The 24,758-nt window shown below is 36.4% G+C and overlaps 1 protein-coding gene and 1 non-coding gene across 10 annotated transcripts in view; one reads left to right on the top strand and one right to left on the bottom strand.

The window, feature by feature from the left end:
* TBC1D4 (TBC1 domain family member 4) overlaps window positions 1-24,758 on the bottom strand; it is a 208,775-nt gene that overhangs the window by 28,812 nt on the left and 155,205 nt on the right. For all 9 annotated transcript variants that reach the window (XM_072976393.1, XM_072976394.1, XM_072976395.1 and 6 more), the window contains 5 exons: window positions 22,464-22,555; window positions 22,075-22,185; window positions 18,123-18,242; window positions 11,485-11,559; window positions 9,927-10,153 (listed from right to left, as the gene is read on the bottom strand). In XM_072976393.1, the coding sequence (XP_072832494.1) occupies window positions 9,927-10,153; window positions 11,485-11,559; window positions 18,123-18,242; window positions 22,075-22,185; window positions 22,464-22,555 (625 nt within the window). The remainder of the gene's footprint in view (window positions 1-9,926; window positions 10,154-11,484; window positions 11,560-18,122; window positions 18,243-22,074; window positions 22,186-22,463; window positions 22,556-24,758) is intronic.
* Window positions 2,220-2,297, top strand: TRNAA-GGC (transfer RNA alanine (anticodon GGC)). The gene is given in 2 exon segments: window positions 2,220-2,255; window positions 2,262-2,297. It is a non-coding gene; the product is annotated as a tRNA-Ala (tRNA).

Genomic DNA, 24,758 nt, shown 5'->3' on the forward strand with positions numbered 1-24,758 from the left:
TTAATGACACATCAAATGTTTGGACAGTACTAAAAATAAAACTGAGAAGGACCCATATCATTTTCATTATTACCTGTAAGATACACAGTTTCTGGGGGAATAGGTTATAAAATTGGCGTGTAATGTACCCTTACGTTAGCCCACTTTTAGAGATTTGAAATTTTCATAACATCTAAAACCTGTAATCTAAATAAATTCCCAAATAACACAATTTTCCTCATATGTCTGGAATTTAATGGCCAGCTACAAGCCAAAAATTAGCCACCAAAATGTACGGTAATACTATACTAAAGGGAAGAACTTACATAACACCATTGATCCTTTACCATGTACTAGAAAACGACATCCTGAAAAAGCAGTTTGGTGGCCGAGATAAGGCAAAAGTTGCCCTTCTCCATTGAGTAAGAAAAGCATGTATTCAGAAGGCAGATAAGGGTTTCCACAGTGAGTGCATGTGTGCAGCTTAGAGCAGTTTTTTATTTACATTTAATTGGCAATCTGACAAGCCTAAGGCAGTAATTTTAAGAATCAAAACCATGTGCATCAAAATCCTTGCATCTCACTTTGGAAACTTCACTGGGATGAGGGGGGAAAGCTTTTGTTTTGACGTTTTGTCTTGTTTTGATTTTTGTTTTTCTTACCACAAACCTAGTTTTCACATTAACTTCTCCTTTAATTCATCTTACCAGGTAGACAAGCATAATGTCCACCTTTTGAGTAAAAGTAAAAACAAAACAGCATGGAGTATTTAACATAGAAATAATAAAGTTAACACAAGAAGATGTACTATGAGCCAGGCACTGTTTCAAGCATTTTACAAGTATGAACTTATTTCAACCTCACAGCAAACTTATGGGGTAAGTAGTGTTACTATTCTCATGTTTAATGAGAAAACCGTAGTAGAAAGAAACTAAGAGTAACTTGCCTACAGTCTCATGAGTAAGAGGAGGAGTCAGGATTCAAACTCAATCAGTCCAGAATCCAGACACTTTGGCACTTCAGTTTACCATGCCAATGTAAATACTCTGCATTCGTTCAGACAAAGCTCTATTGGTTCATAAAAATAAAGCTCTCAGGACTCCCAGCATCCCCTGTATTTCTGGTGAAAGAAAAATCAGTCTCTAATTAACATTAAATCTTCTGGTCAGTAATTATCTTCTCATTTTTTAATGGAGCAAGGTCATTTATTTCAGTAGAGAAATAACTTCAGAATAATATTACATTAGGTGTTCATTTACGTAAATGCCTCACTTTCTTTTCTTTGCTTTTGAAGTCATTGCATTCCAAAATATAAATACTTTACGTTTTTAAATAGGAGGATCAAATCAAAAACATTAACGTGGTGGAATATATACCAACATATACTGGTATATTAATTATCTTTACTTTTTTTAATGATGAAGCAAATAAGAGCCATTCCCTTATTTTTTCAAATAACCTTTTTTTCTCCTTCTTTTGTATTCTGGAATATCAATATGTGCATTATAAAACTGCTTCCCCAGAAGCAAACTGAGGAAAAGTATTCTGTGCCAGCATTACCTCTATCAAGAATTTTATTAAATTAAAAATCAATAACTAGGAAGGAAACACAATGTGGAAATGACCATCTCTTTTTGTATTGGTATATTCTCTATATACTTTCTATTAGCCTTTCAATTAATTAATACTTTCAATTAATCAAGAACCACAAACCATGAACACAAATGAGAGCTTTTTAAGAAGATAAAAAAAATCCTATTCTGTGTGTATCACAGTGTAAGCTGAGAGGCATTTCCAAGTTCTTCTGAACACAGAATAGATCAAAAGCCATGGATATGACATGAACCCTCCCACAGAGCTTCAAAATAACTTCTAAATACGTCCCTGAACAAGCAATTATAGCCTTCACCATATCAACTATTAAATTAACATTATACCTTCTTCTATTAACATGAATTTTTAATGCATACTTGCCTGCTTTAGTAACAATTAATTCCATTCAAAATAACACCAGATATGGTAGAGAATGAGGTGTTTTAGGGGCCATTCACAGGGACTCAACTTGAAGAAGGATGCAGTCATGTTTTATTTCCCACCAGGGCAACACACAGATATGCTTTTCACAAAGATAAACTCTGAGGCCAGGATCAGTTTTACCAGGTGTTGTTCAGCTGGGCAGCAAACTAACCCCCATCCTCCAACCCCTTTGCCCCCATCTAAAACTACCAGCATTGGGGGTTGGGGGCATAGCTGAGTGGTAGAGCTCCTGCTTGGCATGCAGGTGCAGGAGGGCCTGGGTTCAATCCCCAGTGCCTCCATTAAGGAGAAAAAAAAAGAATACTTATAAATAAATATATAAAGCTACCAGCATCATAAAGTCCAAATAAATGACTACACTGATTAAATCTATATCTAAACCTCAATGTATTACAACTCAAGATAGAAACAAAACTTGATTAATGTCATTGCAACATTTAACAGAAACGTGAAAAGGCTTTCTCTTTGTAAATGCCTCAAGAAAGGCTGCATGGACCAACCCAGTGGTGAAACCTGAGGGTTTTTCCAATGGGACCCATAGGACAATTTAACTCATAACTGTTTTAGGGGCACTAATAGTTTATCTAAGTCCTGGCTTCAGCTGGTACACATCTGTCATCTTATGGAAAATCTTTACTAGTTCAATAAAATTGAGAATGCACTATTCTAGTGGAAATCAATCTGTAGCATCTGAGCTGGGTCAAAAGAGAGTAATCAGTGGAACAATGTGTAAAACAAGAAAAGAATGAGAAGAACAAAGAATTTTATTCCCTACATTTCATACCGAAAGAAAAATGTTTTTAATTAAGTTCTCCACATTGCAATTTAAAATTTCTCTGGGTAGCTCATTTGTTTATTCACATACTTTTATAAGCTAAGATTATGAAAATGATACCAAGCAAGACATTAAACCTCCCTGGGGCTCAATCTCAAGCTAACCTATGTGTAAAATAAGGAAATGACAGGCCAGATGACCCCTACGGTAATACACAGACCTAATTCTATGCCTGTAGTAGAACCCAGAAGGACATACAGTACAGCCTAATGTTTCTGTTGGGTGTTTAAAAGCAGATAAGAAATACTATTGAAATGGTCTTACAGCAAGCCATAAAAAAAAAATAGGTCAATTTCAAGTCTCAGAAAAGTCACATTTTTATCTTACCAATGTTGCCAAAATAATTTTTTCTCTTTGAACATCTCCTTCTAGCCCAATCTTTAATACTGTGTTTTACCACACTAGAAAGAAATCTAAATGTCAGTGGTCCCAAACAGGAAGATGGAGATGTGTGTTTTCCATTGAGCTTGTGATGTGAGCAAAGCACAGAAACTAGAACAAAGAATAATCCTTCTCAATGAAGTTGTTCAGTAGTGCTTCTGGATATCTACCACAGAAAGCATGTGGGTCAAGAGGAAGAGATGTCCTCACAGAGGCGGTCAGACTTCCATAATAAGGAAGTAGGTGTTTTCCTGTGTCCAGCCCAGTGGGAGGTCTGAAAAGCCTCAGCAACGTCTCAAATTAACCGATGTGTCAGAAATTAACACGAACAGAAATAGACCAATAAGCCTTTTCAGCGAAAACCAGATTTGATTTTATGAGTATGTTTCTTTTAGGATTCTCATCTCTGCATTTCCTTGGGATTTGAAATAAACTCCTTAAATATACATATGTATCTTCAAACTAACAAATTCAGTTCTATTAGTTCAATTTTTACATTAGGCTTTGATCGAAGGCCACAGCATAGTTCTAAGGAAATGTCAACATGGAATAGAGTAGAAACAGGATTTCTGTTTGCAATCAATGTTTTATATGATCATTCATGACCTTCAGTTACACCAGGCTTCACATCTCCCTCACAGCACTGGAAGGATGGCATGCATTCAGGAGACAGCCAAAACTGACTTCTAAATTAATGGTGATAATCAGTTGGAGGAATTAATAAAATTTGTATATGAAAACATTCAGACCTCTAATCACCTTGATTCTGAAGCAGTGTCCTGTCTAGTACCACAGGGAAACAAGGATAGGCATTAGCACAGAGAAAGAGAGATGTTCCAAACCAGGATTTAGAATAAAAAGATATTCCCATAAGACATCAATTAAGCACAGATAATTTTGATAATGTCCCATAATGAGTCATTATACTATTTTTATCAGCAAATATGAGAGAACTAGAGAACCAAAACTGAACCACAAAGTTCTTCATCAGCAAAAATCTTATTCTCTCATTGAAAAGTCTTATAAGTAGAAGTAATGACTATAATTTACTTTTGACCAACAAATTTCAACATAAATAATTTTTTAAATGGCTTAAAAACTGAGAAGCAATAAGGAGGAAGAAAGATGTTTGTTTATAGAAGGATATATAATATTTGATAAATGGATGCTATATAAATATACATTCTTATCATACACAATTATATTTTAGTTACTAATCAGTGAAATAACATTAAATTTTTAAGAATTAATTTGAAATAAGGTAAAACAAAACAAATGCACATTCTCTTTCCTTTACTATGTCAATATTGTGCAAATGAACCCACTAATCAATAAACCATGATATTAAAAAGACCTTACTTTCTTTTCTCAGCTTGCTTACAAACAATAATATACATGTTTTTAATAATTCAGAATAGTGGTCCTGGAGAAGGATATCTAATCTGAATTTAAAATTTAAAATTAACATGCTTATTATATAATATTCATTAGCATACGTACTAACCTACCCTACACCTTACTTGACTATTAATATTTAGAGATCCACTGTATGCATCTAATAAGATACAAGGTACTCAAGTGACAAGAAAGTATATTTCATAGTATTATGGACCTCCTCTCATTATTCTGAATAGTTCCAGATATCATGGTAATTGTGTGTATATGATGTTTTCTCTGAAACCAGTGATAAGGAGAGATGTACAGTTCAGAAATTACTGGCTTAAAATCATACTCTTGAATAACCTCATTCTCAGGAAACACACACTAAAGTATTTAAAATAAAGATAGACATGGTGTCTGCAACCTGCTCACAATGGCTTAGAATAAAGAAATATATATGCATATGTATGCATGTATATAAATATAAACAGACAGAATGATAAAGCAAATGTGGTAAATATTAAAAACTGATGAATCTGGATAAAGGGTTAGCAGTTCTCCATAATATTTTTGCAACTTTCCTGTAAATTTGAAATTAGTACCAATTAAAAAAAAAATCCAAGATGGTAGCAAGTTTATGCCTAAGTGGCTTACTAATTGAAATAAATCCACTGAGTGAATTTTGTCCAACAATTTTACTACTGTGTAGATACTCATTAATAATGCACAGGTAGGTACCACTAAAGACATCTACAATAACATTCAGGGAGAGTACTCTTTCACAGCCAAAAAACTAGGAATGACCCACCCACATGTCCACCGGCAAATGAATGGATTGCGATAGATAAAATGGGATACTCTTCAACAATAAACACGAATGAACTGAAGAGCACATAAAAATAGAAATGAATCTCATAGACCTTAAGATTCAGTGAAAGAAGCCAGATATAAAAGAATTTATGATGTATCATTCCATTTGCAGAAAGTTCAAAATGAGGCAAAACTAAACTATGGTTATTTGAGGTCAGGATGAAGGGTACAGACTGGGCAGGAAAAGGAGAGGAGCTGCAGGGGTGCTGGTAGCATCCCATTTATTGACTGGGCGGGGGCAACGTGAGGGTGTTCACTCTGTGATAACCCACTGAGCTGTATGCCTATGATCAAGGTATTTTTTAATGAAAAAAAATTGTATCCTTTTGGCCTATTAGTTCTATGCTGTCAAATTACAAAACAGTGTAGAAAAAGTAAACACAAACATAGCACAAATTGCTCTCTGATTTTTAGAATTTCTCAGAGCCAAGAAAATATTATAAAGCACAGAAAACAGGATGGTGGTAAGAAGCCTACAAATGTAGAAGTTCTCCATATGTTTAAATATAGCATTTCAAATAAGAACTACAAAAAAGCTATTTTTTTTCCATGCAGAACTAAATATTTGTCCTCTGACTTCAATGTCCTTCCATTAGAATGAGGTATGAAGGGCTAAGAGAAGCTAAGTGTAAGAATAACTCATACAGCTAAGCAGAAACTACTGAAGATGAATTAAAACCTTCCATTAAAATCTGTAAATAATCTTTCTAAAAAGTCGCTGCTTTTTTACATGATAACCTATTCACAGCTAATCATTGCCCTTCTTAGTGGCTGTCCCTAATTGTCACCTTCAGGCATGGTTCTGTTCCTGGAAGGAAACAGGGATGCTCACTTTAACATACCAGCAAGAAAATGCACATGGATGTCACTGAAAGTGTTGAATTCTCATTGACAGATAGTACGACAGGCTAAGGCAAACTGACAGTTTTATATGTGTACCTTCTTGGTTCCCTAAATTCACTGCATATTTCAAATACATGATGTTATTTTCACAGCTAACTTCTTTTAAATCTTCTCCCATAAGGTTATCCCTGAAAAACTTATGAAAATTAATTCTTCATCAACTTTCTTCACCAGAAATTCAATGTTTCAACATAACTTTGCACTAATTCAGAGGAAAGTTCAGATTCGAAATTTTATTAATCCAATATTAATTAATCTTTCTTGGGGTGAAAAAAATTGACACACATGAACAAAAGATATTCAAAGATAATTCAAGGGTTATTCTAACTTAACTGGTTATTGCAGGTTACACCTAGATTTATATGTTAACTTTTTGGATTTCCTAAGTCTACAAGAAAAGAGGTCAGAAGAATATCCAAAAAGATTTTAGTGGCACACAGGCTAATTGATAGCAAGTATTACTTTCCTTGACTATAAGAATTGGCAATTACCAAACAAGAGAAACAACCCATATATTCATCAGCAAGAGAGTGAATAAACTGTGGTGTAGTAAATGGAATACTAGTGTGGGAGAGAAACAGCTCAGTGGTAGAGCACATGCTTAGCATGCATGAGGTCCTGGGTTCAATCCCCAGTTCCTCCAATAAATAAATAAATAAATAATTTTTTAGTTTAATGGAATACTATACAGCAATAAAAATGAGTGGCTCAAGCTACACATAAAAATAGGAATGAATCTCAAAAATTTCTAAGCCAACAACCCCTTTAGAAGAATTCTCAATTTAATCCACCACTTTCCAAAGGCTATAACATCTCTCTTAGAATTTGCATGATCAGTAAGATTTCATGACCTCAAAAAAAAAAACTTTAAAGGAAATTCTCAAAAAATTACTACATTCAATTTTGTGGAGCTGTAAGAGTAAAGAGCAAGACTTAAGAGGCTACGCATTTCCAATACTGGGGACAAAAACAAAGCAAAATCGAATGTCTACAAGAGTCAACAGATCCCTCATGCTGTCTGAAAGAGTTGCTGTCAACTTGTTCCTGTACCCACTATGCGACTTAATACTGAGATTCACAAAAGTCAGTCACTGAAAAATCAGAGAAATGTCTCGGAAATATTCTATACACTTAAAAATAAAGATATCATATCCACCACTTTACCACAGTTGTTTAAATTAGTGGCTTTTGGGTTCCATAAGACATGTTCAGAGAGGCTAAGAATAAAAGGCACGATCAAGGAGGTTTGCTTAGTACCTGTTAGCACTAGGTCTTGTTCCAAACAAAACAAGCTTAAGACGCTGGAGCCCAAGGCAAAGAAACACACAAACAGTACAAACAATACACTCCAAAAACATAATCATGTCATCAAAAAGCTTTGAAACACTGGTTTTAAAAAATTATCTTCAAATTAATCAGAACTGAAACCAATATATTAGAAACAGAAGAACAAGCACAACATACGGATGCATTATCGTCACTCTAAAATTAATTAGCCTTTTTTTTTTAGTAACATCATCAGTATATCACTGCAGAAAATGTTGCTTTGCAAACAGAGGACACTGATCTCACCTGATTTCATTTTCATACTGTGGGGACAGTCTACCTGAATTCTGGTAAAAGCTTTTCAGGAAAGAGGGGGCAGTGAAGGAAGGGGCAGAGAAGGAAGTGTGAAGACTTGGAAGACTGGAGGAAGAATTACTCTCCTTGTGCATGCGCCGAACTGAAGGAACAGTGCTGAGTACAGAAAATACAGCAAATTTGTCTTAATTTATATTTTGGCAGCATCTTCACTCACTATGCAATAGCATATACACAGGTTCTTGCTATTCATGTCATCAGGGCTGAATTTATATGGAAAAAAAATTTATATGCATGCAGTTCTCTATTAGACGACTAAGACTTGGTTCATTTTTAACACAAATGGAATTCTTCATCAATGCAGTGTTTCTAAGCATGTGTGTTTGTCTCTAAAAAGCACTTAACAATTCTAGGACAAAAAGTGTTTGCTTTTACATGCAAAAGATACTTCAAGGGGGAAAAGTAGGAAAGCACAAATAATCACAGGAAACAAGTTCCAGGAGGAAAAATTGATTGTCAGTAGTTCAAAGACTTCATAACTTTCAAGATATAAACCCTTCTAAAAATTTAAGAACAACAAGCTTGGTTGTTGGAAGTCATCGTAATACCTTTGGCTTAACAGATGTTAATGTCCGTGTTCTTTCCCGCAGCCTATAAAATTGTGCAGCCATAGTTTTAACTGAATCCCTAAATCTCCTACAAAGATTTTTTTTTCCAGAAGATTCTTTTCATAGTAAATTTTTACCATGATATAAATAGCATCTTTTCATACTGACAAAAATTCTTTGAGATATACGTTACAAAATGTGGAAAACAAAGGAAAAAAATAGAAGCACCATTTATAGTTTAAAATAATTAATGTTTTAAGTTCTTGAAAATAATTTTTCCTTGAAAAAAAGGAACTTAATGCCTTGGGTAAATATAAATGATCATTAAAAACCTTGATATATACATGGGTAATTAATCCTTTTTCATAAAAAAATTGAGGATAATTGGTTCTATTAATTTACTTTATTTTTATATATCCTAAATATCTTATTTTTTAATATCAAACCACTCAAAAAAACAATAAGGATTCAACTGTATCCTTAAAAGAAATGCTGGGAAATCTGGCAACAACTAATATAAAAATCAAACTTCTTTGTACTTAGAGTACTGTTTTTTTTTTTTTCTTCCCTCCTCTGACCAGGATTCCTAGCAGACTATTTCCTGTACCAAACTCATAGGTAAAGAAGAGAAACAAAACTAGCTCTAGGATATAAATTCCGATTTATGTTACACAGGAAGATGGATAATCATTTCTACAATTCCAAATTTACCCCTTTATTATCTCTTACCAAAGGCCAAATAAACTTGTTAAATTATTTTTAAAATACCATATAAGCTAGTGTCTAATGGACACTTCCTATCAATTATGGTATATGTATTCTTCTTTATAGATACCACTTTATTTTAGATAAAATTTTTAGCAATTTTCATATTTGGCTTTAATTTATTATGAAGTAAAATACAGCCAAATTGTATGTCATGTAGAAGGGCAAGTCACGTGATTTTTTCAACCCTTGTGTGTCACTGAAGGCTAACAGGAAGTTCTACTATGTTAGTTTCAAATTTTTAAACTGTTTCATCAAAGCCATCATCCAGGCCACATTGAGTAACATGCACTGTTGGCAGGTTTTTCAGACAAAACAACTGCCTGATACTTTGTTTTCTCCATTTTTCCAGAAAAAAAAAGTTTCCATCCAAAATGCATTAACTCTTCTCTTTGGGTGGGCCTTAAAAAGCTTTCCTGTTTCCCTTAGTGAACGAAGGTGCTTATCATTCAATTTATTTGTATGGTCTTTTTGAAAACTAAAGGTTGGCTACAGCATGAAGTCATGATAAACCTTGCCTCCACAGTGGTCAGAACAGAGTGACAGGAGAAGTCTGCCCCGCAGTCTGGAGAGAGGTCTGGACTCACCTGCACTGCTCGCTGGAGCTCTGTCTCAGAAGAGGGGAGCGGACCCCGTGAGCCTTCCCATCCTGCAGGTTCAGCTTTCTCTTTGTGCTTGAAGGTGGGTGGCTGAATGTGTGCGCCCGTCTTCGAAACTGCGGGGAGTCGGAGTCCACTTCAGGGAACGTGTGCCAAGCTGAAGACAGTGGGGAAGCCGGTGGGGTCCCCGGCGGAGAGTCTCCTGGTGAGTAGTCCTGAAACGCAAGAAGGGGGGCCTTTCTCTCCTACATGGACCATGGCAGACCTGCTCAAACACAGTGCTCAGAAGTGACAGGGTGCCTCTTCTTCCTGAGTCATGACAAACTGTCTTGGGGTTTTTAAAATTTTTACTCAATCCGTGCTGAAGGCTAATGAGTATCACCACAACCCATTTCTTCTGATAAGCAGCTGTAAGACAGCATCCGTAAAGACAGGCCAGAAAGTGAAAGGGACGATAAGAAAAGGTATTCCTTCCCCTAACCCGCTGCGGTAAAATGCTACAGAGCTACTGTACTTGTCTCACTGTTGCCAGAAAGATGAAAAGAGATCACGACCAAAGGTGGGTGGAGTCTGTAGTTACATATCTCCTGATTTCCGTGACATATCGCTTGCATGTTTCCTGTACTGTCAAAACAATATCACAGCGCTCCAGTGTCCAAGGCTCATGGCAAAGACTTCAGGAAAATAAAATAAAGCCTGTTAAGTGTCTGCCTTCACCGTGGATGTTTCTATCTAACTCCGTGTTCCCTGAGGTAAAAAAATTTTAACAGACATGAAAAACAGGAAATGAATGAAAAGTGAGCTATGCTGGAATGCCTCTCCTACTGCATGGGTAGGCATCATAAATCTTTCAATTTGGACAAGTATGCTGTTTATACTTTCCAGGACGGGCTTCACTCTTGAAAATGTTTAGCTTGATAAACACAGGGGAGGGCTGATGGCCTCAAAACTGGACGAAGTCCTCAATTCTACCAATAGAAAGTTTAGGGAAAATATTTGAATATTTTTCCATTAAAAACAAATAGGTTGCATTTGCCTCGGGTTACATGTTACAGGAAACAGGAAACCAAGCCTGCTGAGAATTGTCTATGAGATAAAGAAGAGACTAATATTGCAGTTAAAAGGGTTAAAAATGGTGGGGGTGGGGGTGGCGGGCAGGGGGAGGAGTAAGAGGAGGAAAGAACAAAAGGTAAAAAGATTGCTGTACAAGTGCAGCAATTACATGGCTCATTTTTCTATGACTTTGGATCAACAGTTGCTCAAATACTGTCCTCCAAAGTACACTCTCTACAAACAGTAAAAGGCCCGATGGAGCAGTTAGCCAGCAAGGGAGGTGTTCTGTCCCACCGAGAGAAAGCTTCAGTTCAATGAAGAACAACACGCTAATATCTAGAATTTTCTTTAAAATAATAAAGCCTCAAATATTTATTTTTTTCAAAGTCATAAAGGACTCATAACAAAATAACGAAGCACACCTGTTATCATCTTAGTGTTGGTTTTTGCCAAGTTGCAATTAGCAGTAAAAAAGGGAGCTGTGCTTAGTTACCTTCTCTGAAGCAAGACTGTTAGACCGTTCAAAGCTGTCCACACTTCCAAGCCGACCTCTCATTCTGTTCGCTCCCTGAGGGAAGAAAATAAAATTAAATCATTCATCCAGCTTGAAGTTTTACTTTCACACTATAAAATGCAGTTGCCTCTTTAGGTTAGCATTAAATCCACCCTCTTGGGGTTCATTCAGATTTCAAATTTATTGACAGCATTAACATGCCAGCACAGCAAACAGAACTATTCACACTCTATTCCGTTATTTCTAAACCAGCCGTTTGGTAACCAGATATTCAGACCAAGTTTTTTGAAGTGATTTATATTTCAAGGTTAAACATTATTCACCCGTAAGATCAGTGAGAGCCCCACGAACTTGATGTCGCCTACAGATAAACACAAACGTGGAAGGGGACAGCACAATGAAGCACAGCAGTTATAATGAAAATGGTTTAATCGACACAACCTCCCTACAGCCAAGATCACAACCGAGACCATAATTTATATGATAGGATCATATGAAATGCAGGTTAAAAAAAGAAAACTATATCCTAGAATGTATGGATTTAGCTGCATTCATTATTCCATAATGTAAAATTACTTCAATAAAGCACTTTTCTCCAGAAGACTAGATATCAGTCTGCTTCAATATTAGGAATTGGTTCTTAGTTTTCTTTTCACACAGTCCTTCGACATGGATTCCACAGATGATCTAAGAAAGAAACCAAGGAGATCATCTCAATCAGTTTCCTTCACTATAGGAAGAAACTGAAGTCAAGTGTTGAAGGAAAGCGTATGGAAAGGCAAGTTGGGGACCACATCACTTAGAAGGTCTTAAGAGACTAAATACAGACTAAGACATTCTACACAGCTCTTAAAGACATGGGAGAGACCTAAAAAGAATAACTAGAAATACAAGTCATGTCAGTGTGACAGTGACACTACACAATGAAAAACATACAGTATTTGTGTAGCCCTGTGAGGTTTTGAAGTGTCTCCTCAAACATCCTTGGGTTTAATTTTGGCAAAGGGGGAAAGAGGTTAAGTTTCATCTTCTTTTTTTTTAAATCAACTTCATTTTTAGTCAAAGTAATACCTACACAAAGTTTCAGAAGTCAAATTGTGCTACCAAGCTTATAATGATAAGTGGTACTCACCAGCCCCCTCTCTCACACACGGAATCCCATTTCCCAAAAGCAAACACTTGAAACTATGTCAATGCTTCTGCTACTCAGCTTGCATTACTATTCCTTAATCTTTCCATTTTAGGCATTATCTATTGACTTTACTCTGGATGACGACACTTTAGGATTCTTATTTCATTACCTACCCCCATACACACTTCTCTCCTCCCTCTTTTCTCAGCACAGTTATATCACAAGTTTCAGTTAAATCAATATTTTATGCTTAGATTTTTATGACCTTATAAATGCTGTTTGCACCTGAGCTACATTTTACAATTAATACAACTCATATCTGGTACAGTTTGTTTTTCATGAAGTTAACGGCTGTCCCAGCAATCACTAATTTGTTACAACTAATTTACTTATTTATCACCAATTTATTGCCAATAAATTTCAATATGATCAAACATCACATAATCCATCAATTACATTTCTTTCTTTTTGCTCTGAGCTGCCCATTTGGCAGACCTCTCTCTTCCTGTCCCAGTCTGGACTGGCAGCAATTTAGGCTTGCTAAACAGATGTTTCCAGTATTTTCCTTCACTATCGACCAATAAATTTTCTTTGATGCTATTTTATATTGGAATTTCTGTTTCCTTGAGGTCATGTCTTCCTCTTTTTTAGTGTACTTCCTTACTTTGGTGTAACATATGCTCCAGGTGTTTTCTGAGAAAGGAAGACTGGGAAGTAAGGTTTTTTTTTTAATTTACATTTCTGTCAATGTAATTGTTCCATCGCTTATATTTCATTAATAGTTTGGCTGAATATACAATTCTGGCTGGAAACTTTCCTTCAGAATACATTAGCATTGCTCAAGTGTCTTCTGGTTCAGAAGTCTAGTGTCATTGTGATCCTTGAACTGTACGTGTGACCTGATGTTTCTCTCTGGGGCAGAATCTAAGTGTACCCTTGGGTGCTCTGAAATTTCACAACCAAGTGCCTTGGCACGGCTTTCCTCAGTTCTCCTATTGAGCCCATGAAGTCTTGAAACCTGTCCTATCAGCTCTGAGAAACTTTGTAAATGATTTCTTTGAAAATTTCTGCATGCATTTTCTTTCTAGAACTCCTACCATTTGGCTTTTGGATCTCCAGACGGATCCTTTAACTTTTTACCTCATTCCCCTATTTTCCATTTCTTTGTCATTTTGCTTTACTTTCTGGAAGATTTTTTTCAACTCCAGTTTCCTAGCCTTTCTTCTTATGTCCACTATCAGAAAGTGTTAAGAGTTCTTTCCTGTCCTCATTTGGCTCTGTTATATTTATGCCATCCTATCTCATTACACAGAAGCAATATTTATTCTTATCTATGTGTATCAATTACAGTTTTCTATCTTTGGTTGCTCCCTAAATAACAACTATATCAATAATAAAATGAATAGCTGCATCTAACATTCCTGAATGCTTGCCACTGACAGAGACTACGTTGAGTATTTTACAGCGCATAACCTCATTTAATCCCCACAACAACGCTAATGAAGTAGGGGTCGTTATTTAGCTCAACTTTACAGAGAAGGAGACTGAAGCTCTGATAGATGAGGTTGCCAACGTTTATACAGTTTAAGGGCAGAGCAGCCATTTGAATTCAGGGAGCACAACTTTCAACTGAAGCTCTTGAGCTCTTACTCAGTACTCTCTCCTGAAGACAGAGCTCTCTGAAAAGTGGAATTACAAATAAAGCCAATTAGCCTACGATGGTTAAGTGTTATTTTGCAAATGCCCTAGAACTTGATGAAGGCTCTTTCAAGATCTTCAGCTCTACACTAAAACATGACCTACTTCCAACAATAAACCATACACATGGCTGATAAATTATTGGGTGAGTATGTGTGGACAAGAAAAAAAGGCCACGTTGCTTCCTGCTATTTTTTAACTGCTATTGACATGCCACCCTCACTGGTTATCTCAAACAGGTTATTTGGTCACAATAGAGAAAGTAGCTGGATGGGTATCAAACCATTTCCATCGTTAGAAAAGCAACATAAATCACACATTTTACTCATAGGCGTATTTTATCCATGAGTGTTTCTTACACACAAAGAAAAACAAACTTACTTTAAAATTATACTCTACCACAGTCATTAATTCACACATTTCAACAAGTGAGGACAATGGATATTATTCTGAAAAATATGTGAAATATGTGAAATGAGGACTGTTTCCCAATGATTCATCCTTTGTATTAGTAAATATTTCTCTTTTAGAAATATATACATATATTAATAAATATATTAGTAAATCATTCTCTTTTAGAAATGTATAAATATATTAATAAATATATTAGTAAATATTTCTCTTTTGGAAAACTTTAAGAAAAACAACAACCAACCAGAACACAAAACTCTTTCTTCCCGTCTTTGAACAGAGTTTTTTCTATATTTTTTGCTATATTATGATTTGGTAACGCATGTGTTGAGCCTTTTCCCTTGGACCCACTTTTTAATTGTTATTGAGCTGAGCTTTAAAGCATTTTAGAGATGTATCCTATTACATAAACAACTATAGTTACTTAAATAAAATATTTTGACATTTAAAAATAGCAGCAATTATAGCACCAAACTCTATGGCTGGAGTGTCAATTTTCTACTCTATCACTCAGGAAAAAAAAAAAACCTGGCAAGTTTTAGAAGGACACAAAACCCCTTTCCTATGTAACCTTTGATACAACATGGATAGCTGCCGACCTTCCCAACAAGTCCATTCTGCTGCATATGACGCAAGCAAGACCTGGTTAGGTCACATAATTTATGACCCTTGGCAGCACCCTGGGACACAAAAGCTACAGTATCCACCTTGACCAAAATAGATTGGCTGCAGCCTTGCTGAAAAGTCATCACAGCCATTCAAGGCTAATGTGAGCAGTACTTCAAAGCCGTGCAAGCACTGCACGATGCCAAGGTCCTAAGTGGGGACAAAGAGCGAACGACTCTGGAAGAACCCCTGCGTTCTTTTGTAAATGACAGAGCTTTCAGAGCTTACGGCTCTTATCGCCGTACATACCACCTCCTATCTACAGTGTGAAAGCTTCCTAACCTCCAGATATTTCATCTGCGCAGTAATGTGACGTAAGCAGGTATGAGGATGCCCGTTTCACAAAGGGGTAAATTGTGGCTTTAAAAAGGCAAATAATTTGTCCAAGATCATAAGTATAAAACCTGCTAGGGCCAGGTCTTGAATTCAGATCCCCTGACCACCTACTTAAATAATCCCTCTACTCAAATTCTCATTAAACACAATGAGATAGACAGAGAAAAGGAGGGAGAGAGGGAATAAGGGAGAAAGAATGAACATAACTAAGCTATAAATTTTGAAGAAAAAGAGTCAGGGAATTTTTATGAAAAGTTGCATTAACACACTTCTGAGAATATTAAAACAAATATATGTATGTATATGCATGACTGGGACATTGTGCTGTACACCAGAAACTGACACATTGTAATTGACTGTACTTCAATTAAAAAAAACACACACACACACACTTCTGACAGATCTTCCAAATGCTCTTTTCCTAGATTCTATTTTTAAGAAAATAATAGCACTGTCATATGACCATGCTTGCTGTAAGGCATTTGTTAGAATTAGAAGAATCTCAGTCACTAACAGAAATACCCATAAAAGTATTTTGAGTTACTACTTTATATAAAATAGATATACTGTCCTATTGTACAGCACAAGAAACTATACTCAGTATCTTGTAATAACTTATAATGAAAAAGATGAAAAGGAATAAATATATTTGTACAACTGACTCACTGTACACCAGAAACTAACACAACACTGTCAATCAACTATACTATAATAATTTCTTCTAGCACAGAAATAAAAATAAGAACACCAGACATCAGAAGTTACTACTGCCCAATGCACTACTACATTTGACTTTGTAATTAATAAGTATTAATTATATCCAGTCAATTTCCTGATCATGATCAAATTTTCAATGTATTAATTTATTTTTCATACCCAAATAGACTCATAGTTTCCTATTTTACGCAACAGGTTACAATCTATTGCTGTCATTTATTTTGATGCTCATCTTGTTTCAGATGGCACCCGTGGGAGCCCTTCAAGGTTTTTATGGCTTTATGACATGTTGCCATCTCTCTTTGAGCACTTCCTATTTAGAACACCAAGGTGCTCTGGACTTAACTTGTACTTTCCCTCTAGTCCTAAAACTAGCCATTTCTCCAAGAATCCTGGTTCCTTCTTGGAGAATGTATGTAGAAACCAAAATCTGAGTGCTAGTCACAAAATATGGGTCACCCAACCAGGCTTAGTTTATTATTTGATACACATAGAAAAGCTATCCCAGTTTCTATCAGTGGACCCAGTCAGGGAACATATGTATGTATTTACACACACAAAAGTATATCAATACATATATATACATGTATGTGTAACATTATATACCTAATTCTATTGCTTGAAAAAAATATATAATAAAACCAAGATTCCATGCTGCTATCTCTGAGCTGAATCCAACAACACAGAATGCATTCTAATTTCCTCTCTTTCCATATTTGAAATTTCCTTCTCCCAAAATCCCACTATCCTAAAACATTTACATATTCAATCACTTCCCTGTGTGTAACCCATCTCCAGGATTGCCACCTTCCACTCTCCTCACCTGACTCGGACTCCAACACCCACACCCATGGGTGCCATCCTCACCCTGCTCAGACTCGAACTCCTTGTACTGGGCACCCTGAATGCTTTCTCCCCTCTACCCCGACTCTGACACCCTGCACCGGGCCCATCCCTCTGCAGGATGCCCTTTTCACTCACTCACGCTCCACTTCCAGAAACCAGGCTGCCCCCAGAGGCTGACACCCTGCTTACTGCACTCTGGTTTCTACACACTGCACTGGGCCAACCATACTTGCAGCACCCATATGGGATGTCTCCCTGCACTAAGCTACCATGGCTCCCTTGCCTTACAGACCCAAGACATCTACCTTACTGTGTCTTGTCTAACAACAGCTTTAGAAGTGAACTGGACACGAAGAGGAAAATGAAGAGTTTGCTTACTTTTAAACAGAACACATAAATTCACTAAATGGAATATACACATTTCTGTTAACATATACTTACTATTTTCAGCACTCCCTATCAGCTCCTAAGAACAAGCAAAAGAAGGGCTTCTTTATAACTTTACGGGGCAAATGATAAAACGTTCTTACAGGATTGGGCATCAATATTGTTTCCCCTTTTCTATACAAATATCTCAACTATTAAATCTTTACTGCTCAAATTCAGGTATCAGAGGCACCAGAATAAATCTAGATCTGAGGATGAAGCTTATTTTCAGAGATTATTTTAAGTAAGTGTTAACTAACTTATTATAACTAACTAGTCATCTTAGTAGATTTTTTAAAGGAAATCTGGGATCCAGTTGAGAATGAAGCAAAATAGTAAAAAGACATAGACAAAAATACCTTAAAGAGCCTCAGTTTAATCTTACCCTTGAGAAGATATTTTCCAGGGAGCTAGTTAAGGATCTCTTAGCTTTATTTTTCAGAATGTCAAGTTTGAACCTTCCACTGCTTGTTGTATTTTCCGGGATTGTACTATTTGAAATAGTCTATAGAAAGAAAAACATAAATTTTAGTTTGGAAATACTCAAGGTTAAATGAGCCTTTAAAGACAGGCTTATGACTAAGCCATTAAAAAGCACAAGAACTCTTCTATAGCACTATTAAGAAGCAATAATTTAGGTTCCACATTGTGAACACACCGATTATAAGGAAAAGAGTTTAATTTTTAATATTATAAGTAATAAAAAAGACAGAGAAGAGCCTTTCCTTTCTGCTAATACATTCCTGCTACATTTAACAAAAATTAAACTTGAGATGTCAATTTTCACTGCTGTTATTTTGATTAACAATTATAACTAGCCCTTTCCAAGTTGCATATTTTACCCAAATTACCAAGAAAAACACAAGAAATAGGTTTCAAATAATAAAGTAGCTTTTGGATTCTGCTAATGCCTTTGTTACAATTCCAGTTTCACTTGTGAGTGGTTCATTTATCTTTTCAATCAACAAGTATTCCCTGAGAGTACTAAACTGTATGAGACCCGACAATGTGTGTACTGCATTAGGTTCTCTAAATATTTTATCCTGTATAGAGATAAAAAGCCACTGTGTATATGACATGGTTCTTAGTGCCAGAAAACTTCCAGAAGAGACCTTACCTTTTGCCTGGGGAGGAAACATATTCACATGTAGCAGTGACGCAAAGCAGCACATTAAGTATCAAAGATGGAACCATGTTTTTGTGGTTCTCTACGGTCAGGAAGAAAAGGATATACAGGATTCAGGCAGAAGAAAGGGGGTGAAGACTTTCCCAACACTGAGGAAAATTATAAAGACTGGAATGCTCACAGGACAGGGTGTCAGTGCAGGCATTTGACTAAAATAGAGGGAAGTAGTAGAAGGTAACCTGGGAAAGTGAAGCTGGAGATGAAACCTTGAATGGTCTTAAGTGCTGGGTAATTAGTAAGAACCACTGATCAGAATTGACAAGCAGAGGGGCATTACTGTGAAATTCATATTTGGAGAAGATTTATCTGAAAGGAATGTTCAAAAATCACCTGAAGGACTGGGAAATCAGAGACTGGAAGGCCAGACTGGAGGCTCTGGGACAGTCTACATAGGAGGCAATAAAGGTCTGTCCTTGAGCTGGCCCCATGGGATCATCTAAGGAGTTATGACGCCCATCAAAAAGGAAACAAAAGAATGGGTAGGGATGTAAGCTGGCCTGAGTTCAGGATGTGTATAAGGACTGGAGTGACTCATTATTCTAAGGCTTCAGGCTGAATGATGTGACTGAAAGAGGGAAACTGCACTGGCACTTAGCAGTTGACACAGCTGCCCAGTAAATACCGGGGGAATAATCAGAAGGAAGAAAGGAAAAGAGAAAGGGAAGGAAGAAGAGAGGGACAGGGAGGAAGTTAAGTACACTGGCAGGAAAGCAAACACAATTTGTTAAAATCTCCTCCTCTACAATCCTGAGTGACCTCCATAATATAGAAAATGCATATCACTACTCACATACCTCCTTTGGCCTTCTGGGCAACATCGCTACCATCATCAATGACTGATACAAGCAAACCCATTGACAGATCTTAGTCTTTATGTTTCTGGACCTTCCAATGTCACTGAACATTGTTGATCTTCTTTGAACTTTTCTCCTAACTTGGTCATCCACCATAAGAAGTCTTCCTACCTCATGATTCCCTTTCTGACTTTATCACTGGCTCTGTTTTAATTCACTCATTGCCTGAATTGTAGGTATTCCTCAGAATATCCCCCTCTGACTTCAAATCTGTGCCAAAGCTCATTGTCTTCCATATTTATGAGGTCAGGTCAAATTTTTCTATGAGCACCAAATTCATTTTTCTAATTAAATCTCACACACACTTCAAAAACTGAACTCATTTCTTATTTCCATCCCATGTCCCACTTTTGCCTTCTTTCTGTATTTCCTAGCTATTTCATCCTGTTTCCCCAAGTCTGAAACCTTGAAGTCTCTCCCAGCAAGTCCCTCTCCCTTCCTTTACGTACCTATCCTGTCAGTCACTGAGTCCTAAGCATCATGCCTCCCAAATGGCTCCTGACTCAGTCCCTTGCTCACATCTCCAGGGCTCCAGTTCAGCCTCTCTCTGAGCAAAATAAATTTTTCAGGGCAGAATCATTGAATCTATTTATGTACCAATACTATCTCTGTCTGGTACGTATTTATATCATTCTACCAATCACATCATATTTCCATATTTTAATTTATTTGATTACATGTTGGTTTCTCCTTCTAAACAGTTAGATGGCAGAAAAACACTGTTATCATTCATCACCATGCCTAGTACATAGTATGCACTTGATAAATGAATCACTTTTCAAATTTTCTATTCCAAAATTCTCTTAATTCAAGATTGTGACTTTCATCTTAGACACTGTCAACTCTCTCACCCACCAACCTGACCCACAAACTGACCATCACTGTGACAGCAGAATTCTCTTTTTTTAAAAATTGTTATTATATATATATGCTTTCTTTTCTTTTTTGTTTTTTTGTTGTTGTTGTTTTGTTTTGTTTTGTTTGTCAGGGGGAGGTAATTATGTTTATTCATTTACTTATTTTAAGGGAGGTTGTGGGGACTGAACCTAGGACTTCATGCATGCTAAGCACACACTCTACCACTGAACTATACCCTCCCCACTACTGAATTCTCTCCTTAAAGTACAAATCTGATTCTCTCACACTCTTACTTGAAATCCTTCAATGACAAAGTCAGGCCTAGCCCTTAAGTATCTTCATCATCTCACCACTGCCCAGCCTTCCAGCTTTATTTCCCCATCAATTCCTAAGTGAACCCTAAAAAACCAGTATGCCCTTGGAGGGCCTGCATGGACTATTTTTTCACTCACAATCACAAAGTTTAACTCTGCACTCAAGGTTCCTGTCTTAAAACATACTTCCTCAACTGTTCTGATTAGCAAACTTTATCTCCCCTAAAACTCCAGCCCCACCCCCGCCAAATCTCTTCCTCTTGAATTCTTTCATTCTTCCCTCTACCTTACTTTCCAATCCAGCTCCAAAGCAAACACGGAGCTACTTCTGTGTTCATACCACATTCTTTTAAAAAGCCATCCTGTTGCCTCTATTATATGAATCTATTTATGTATGCATTCCCTTTTGGGTTATTTCAGCTCTTCTCTGGGGACTGAACCACGCATGTCTCTTTTGTCACCATTATCACATAGCTTGCCTCATAGGAGGTCCTCTAAAGGTGCTTGTGAAACAAATAATTAAGGAATCACTAATTGCATGAAATGTGATTTGTCCTAAATAGAGTAAAACAAAGACACAACCTGAACTAGTGTAATTAAGAAGTAAATAGGTCATGATCTCCTTATATGTTGTTGCCACGGTCTTGCTCTATCTGCATGCAGCTGGGAACACATTCTAAATCACATGTACAAGAATATCATCCCTTAGTTGGCAGACAGGGTAGCCATTTCCATGACATTACTGCTTCTTTGCATGCTTGCTCTTTAATATTTGAGGCTGTGTAAGCTTTTAATGAAATAAGATGTTCATAAAAACTGAAATAAAATAATGAATATAACTAAAAATGTATGCTCATGCTAAATCATAAACATTTGATATTACTGTTTTTATACCAAAACCCACATATGTTTGTACATTTTAAAACCATCATTACTTTCTCCCAATGTGCAAACACTTGCTAAAATTCCCTTTAAGACTTCTAAAATGCTGGAGAGGAAAAAAAAAGACAATGAGGGCTTAGCCCTAACAGTGAGAACACGAAGGAAAGAAACTCCTTTCACACCTTCTGTGATATTTTCACTGAATATATATTTTTAAAGTAGATCAAGGAGAAAACATCTCACCGATTGGCCTTCCCCGATGTGAATGTGTGTCCTCTGCTTGGCTTCACACAGCTGCCTCAGATGCAAAATCACAAGTTCATTTTCCTCCTGGTCATTGATTGGCTTCATTTTCTGTTGAACAGATAAACCAAGAACACATCATGGCAAGACAGCTTCTACTGCTTTATTTTATTTGCAGTTTTATCTGTCTGGTAGACACACATAAATAAAGCTAGGCATTTAGCTGGTCTTGGAAGCACAAGTTACAGTGGCATTCAAGTTCCTATCAAATAGTACAACAGGATACATATCTTTAACTGCAGAGAGAGAAATGAAAAAGGAAACTCACAAAAACAGGAGCCACTTCTCACTCCTTAGATCTTGTTTGTGAGGACTACAAACAATGTTACCTGAACTCGTTCAAAGATGTCAGCTTGCTCATTATCTGTCAGTGATGACAGATGCCTCTGTATCACCAGCTTGGCTCTTGGCGGGTAGAGACCTAGGGGAGATGATGGGGAGTGGCATTAAACAGATTCAGCCCTGGAGATCAAGATGTATATATAGAGTGCACTGTGGCTTGTCCCTTCACCAGCAGGCTCCGAAGTTAAGTCTTCTCAAGGAGACGTTTTCCTGCCTACAACAAACCTTGAAACACTGCAAGGAAATGATTAAAACAAAATGGAAAACCTCCTCACCAAAATCAGTTGCCCTGGTCAGTGGTCCTGAGGTCAGACTTAACAAAAACTGTCTAGATCTTAAAAAAAAAAATCTAAAAAATTAAAACTTGATATATAAAAAAGAATAACTAATAATATTAAAAAGCATGAATATATGTATGTTACTATATGACTGAAGTATTGTGCTGTACACCAGAAATTGACACATTGTAAACTGACTATATTTCAATAACAATATTTTTTAAATAATAATAATAATAATTTTTAAAAAGCAGAGCTAGAGGTTAGACAGGAAGCTCTCCCCCTTCTGCAGGCCTTGGTAATAAAATTTCAAGCACAGCATGAGTATTTAGGGACATTTTTTAGTCCTATTATTTTACCAAGAAATTGTTTACCTCTTTGTATCATATTATTTATATATCTACTGCACTTCTACACATAATTTATAGTTAAGTCCTTGGGCAAATATTTTTTTCCAAGAAAACATTTTTGTTTTTATAAAATTTTTAAAAAGGGGAAATGTAATTCATATTTACAATAATTCACCTGACCATCCATTTTTCAGGAACAGATCTCCTTTACACAGTTAAGTGCCACTTGTAGTATTGCTACTGTAAGTGGATTAGAAAGAGGATATCTGGCTACATATAGTATTTAATGAATCTTATCGGTAGATCACTTTAAAATCCCTAGGAGAGATTCACCACAAAATATGTATTGTTTTAAAAGAACTCAAATTCATTTCTTGGTGGTTAGAGCATACACAGTGCCATCATGGGACCTGTTTTAAACCACTGTGCAGTAGACAATGGGAATTAGAAAGAAGAAAATCTTCTAAAAACTTCTCAGCTTTTCCTTTCTTTGTGCAATGTACAACAAAATGTTGTGAAAAATCTGTGATCATGTACAGGAATAGTGAGTGCTAAAATTCATTTTGATGGTGTGATGCCACTCAGCACCACAGCTTATTATTCACTGGCAAAGTCTCCTTCAGGGGCTCTTTAGGCAATACATTAGGAAACTGATTCATGTAATTGTTTTTGTTTTATGTTGTTTACTATTCCAGTATGTTACTGGCACGTGAAGGAGGATAAAAGATTAAAAAGGAGAGAAGTAATTTTATAATGAAAAATTCCTGAGACCACCTTGACCAGGTGACAAGCCAACAAGATGAGTAATAAAATCCTTATCGACACCACCAGCCCCATGAGGTGCACTGAAGCAGCACCATTTCTATGGAGCTTCTGCCTGGGAGGAGTGATGTCAGTCCAAATATGAGAAGACATCAGACAGGCCAAACTGCGGGACATTCAGCAAAATAACCAAGCAATTACTCATTGGGGACATCAAGGTCATGAAGGACAAGGAAAGACAGAGGAAGAGCTGCAGACTTCAGGGGCCAGATGACAACTACATACAACGGAGGATCCCGACTGGGGTCCTGGAACAAAAAAAGTATATGGGCAAAAAAAACTGATGAAGATCAAAAGAAGTATTTCGTTTGGATAATAATACTGTACCAACGCTAATTTCTGTTCTGATCATTGTACTGGGCTGTCTGAGATATTGACAGTGGAGGAGGGTTGGGGAAGGATATTTGGAAACCCCTTGCAACTTTTTTATAAGTCTTTAGACCAAATGAAAAAGTTTTTTTAAGAGAACTACAAGGTATTATTTTATATATTTTTCCAGATACAGCATCAAAGAATATGTGTTATTCAGCAAGTTATTTTTCAATCAATAACCTAATTTTAAGGTGTATCCATGTTGATTTACAGTTGAAATTCATTCCTATTCATTCCAATATATGAGCATACTCCAATTATGCTACGGATACATATTTAGGTTGTTTCCAACTTTCCATTATTTACAAATAATACAACCTTGAAAATGTCACCTTCTGAACCTATATGAGTTCCTCTTGTCAAAACATGGAACTTCCGGTTAACAATGTACGTGCAATTTTAAGTTAATGAGTTACTATTCATTGTCCCCCAGATGGTTATACCAATTTATACTCCCATC

Source organism: Vicugna pacos, chromosome 14 (assembly GCF_048564905.1).
Source record: "Vicugna pacos chromosome 14, VicPac4, whole genome shotgun sequence".
Taxonomy (NCBI): domain Eukaryota; kingdom Metazoa; phylum Chordata; class Mammalia; order Artiodactyla; family Camelidae; genus Vicugna; species Vicugna pacos.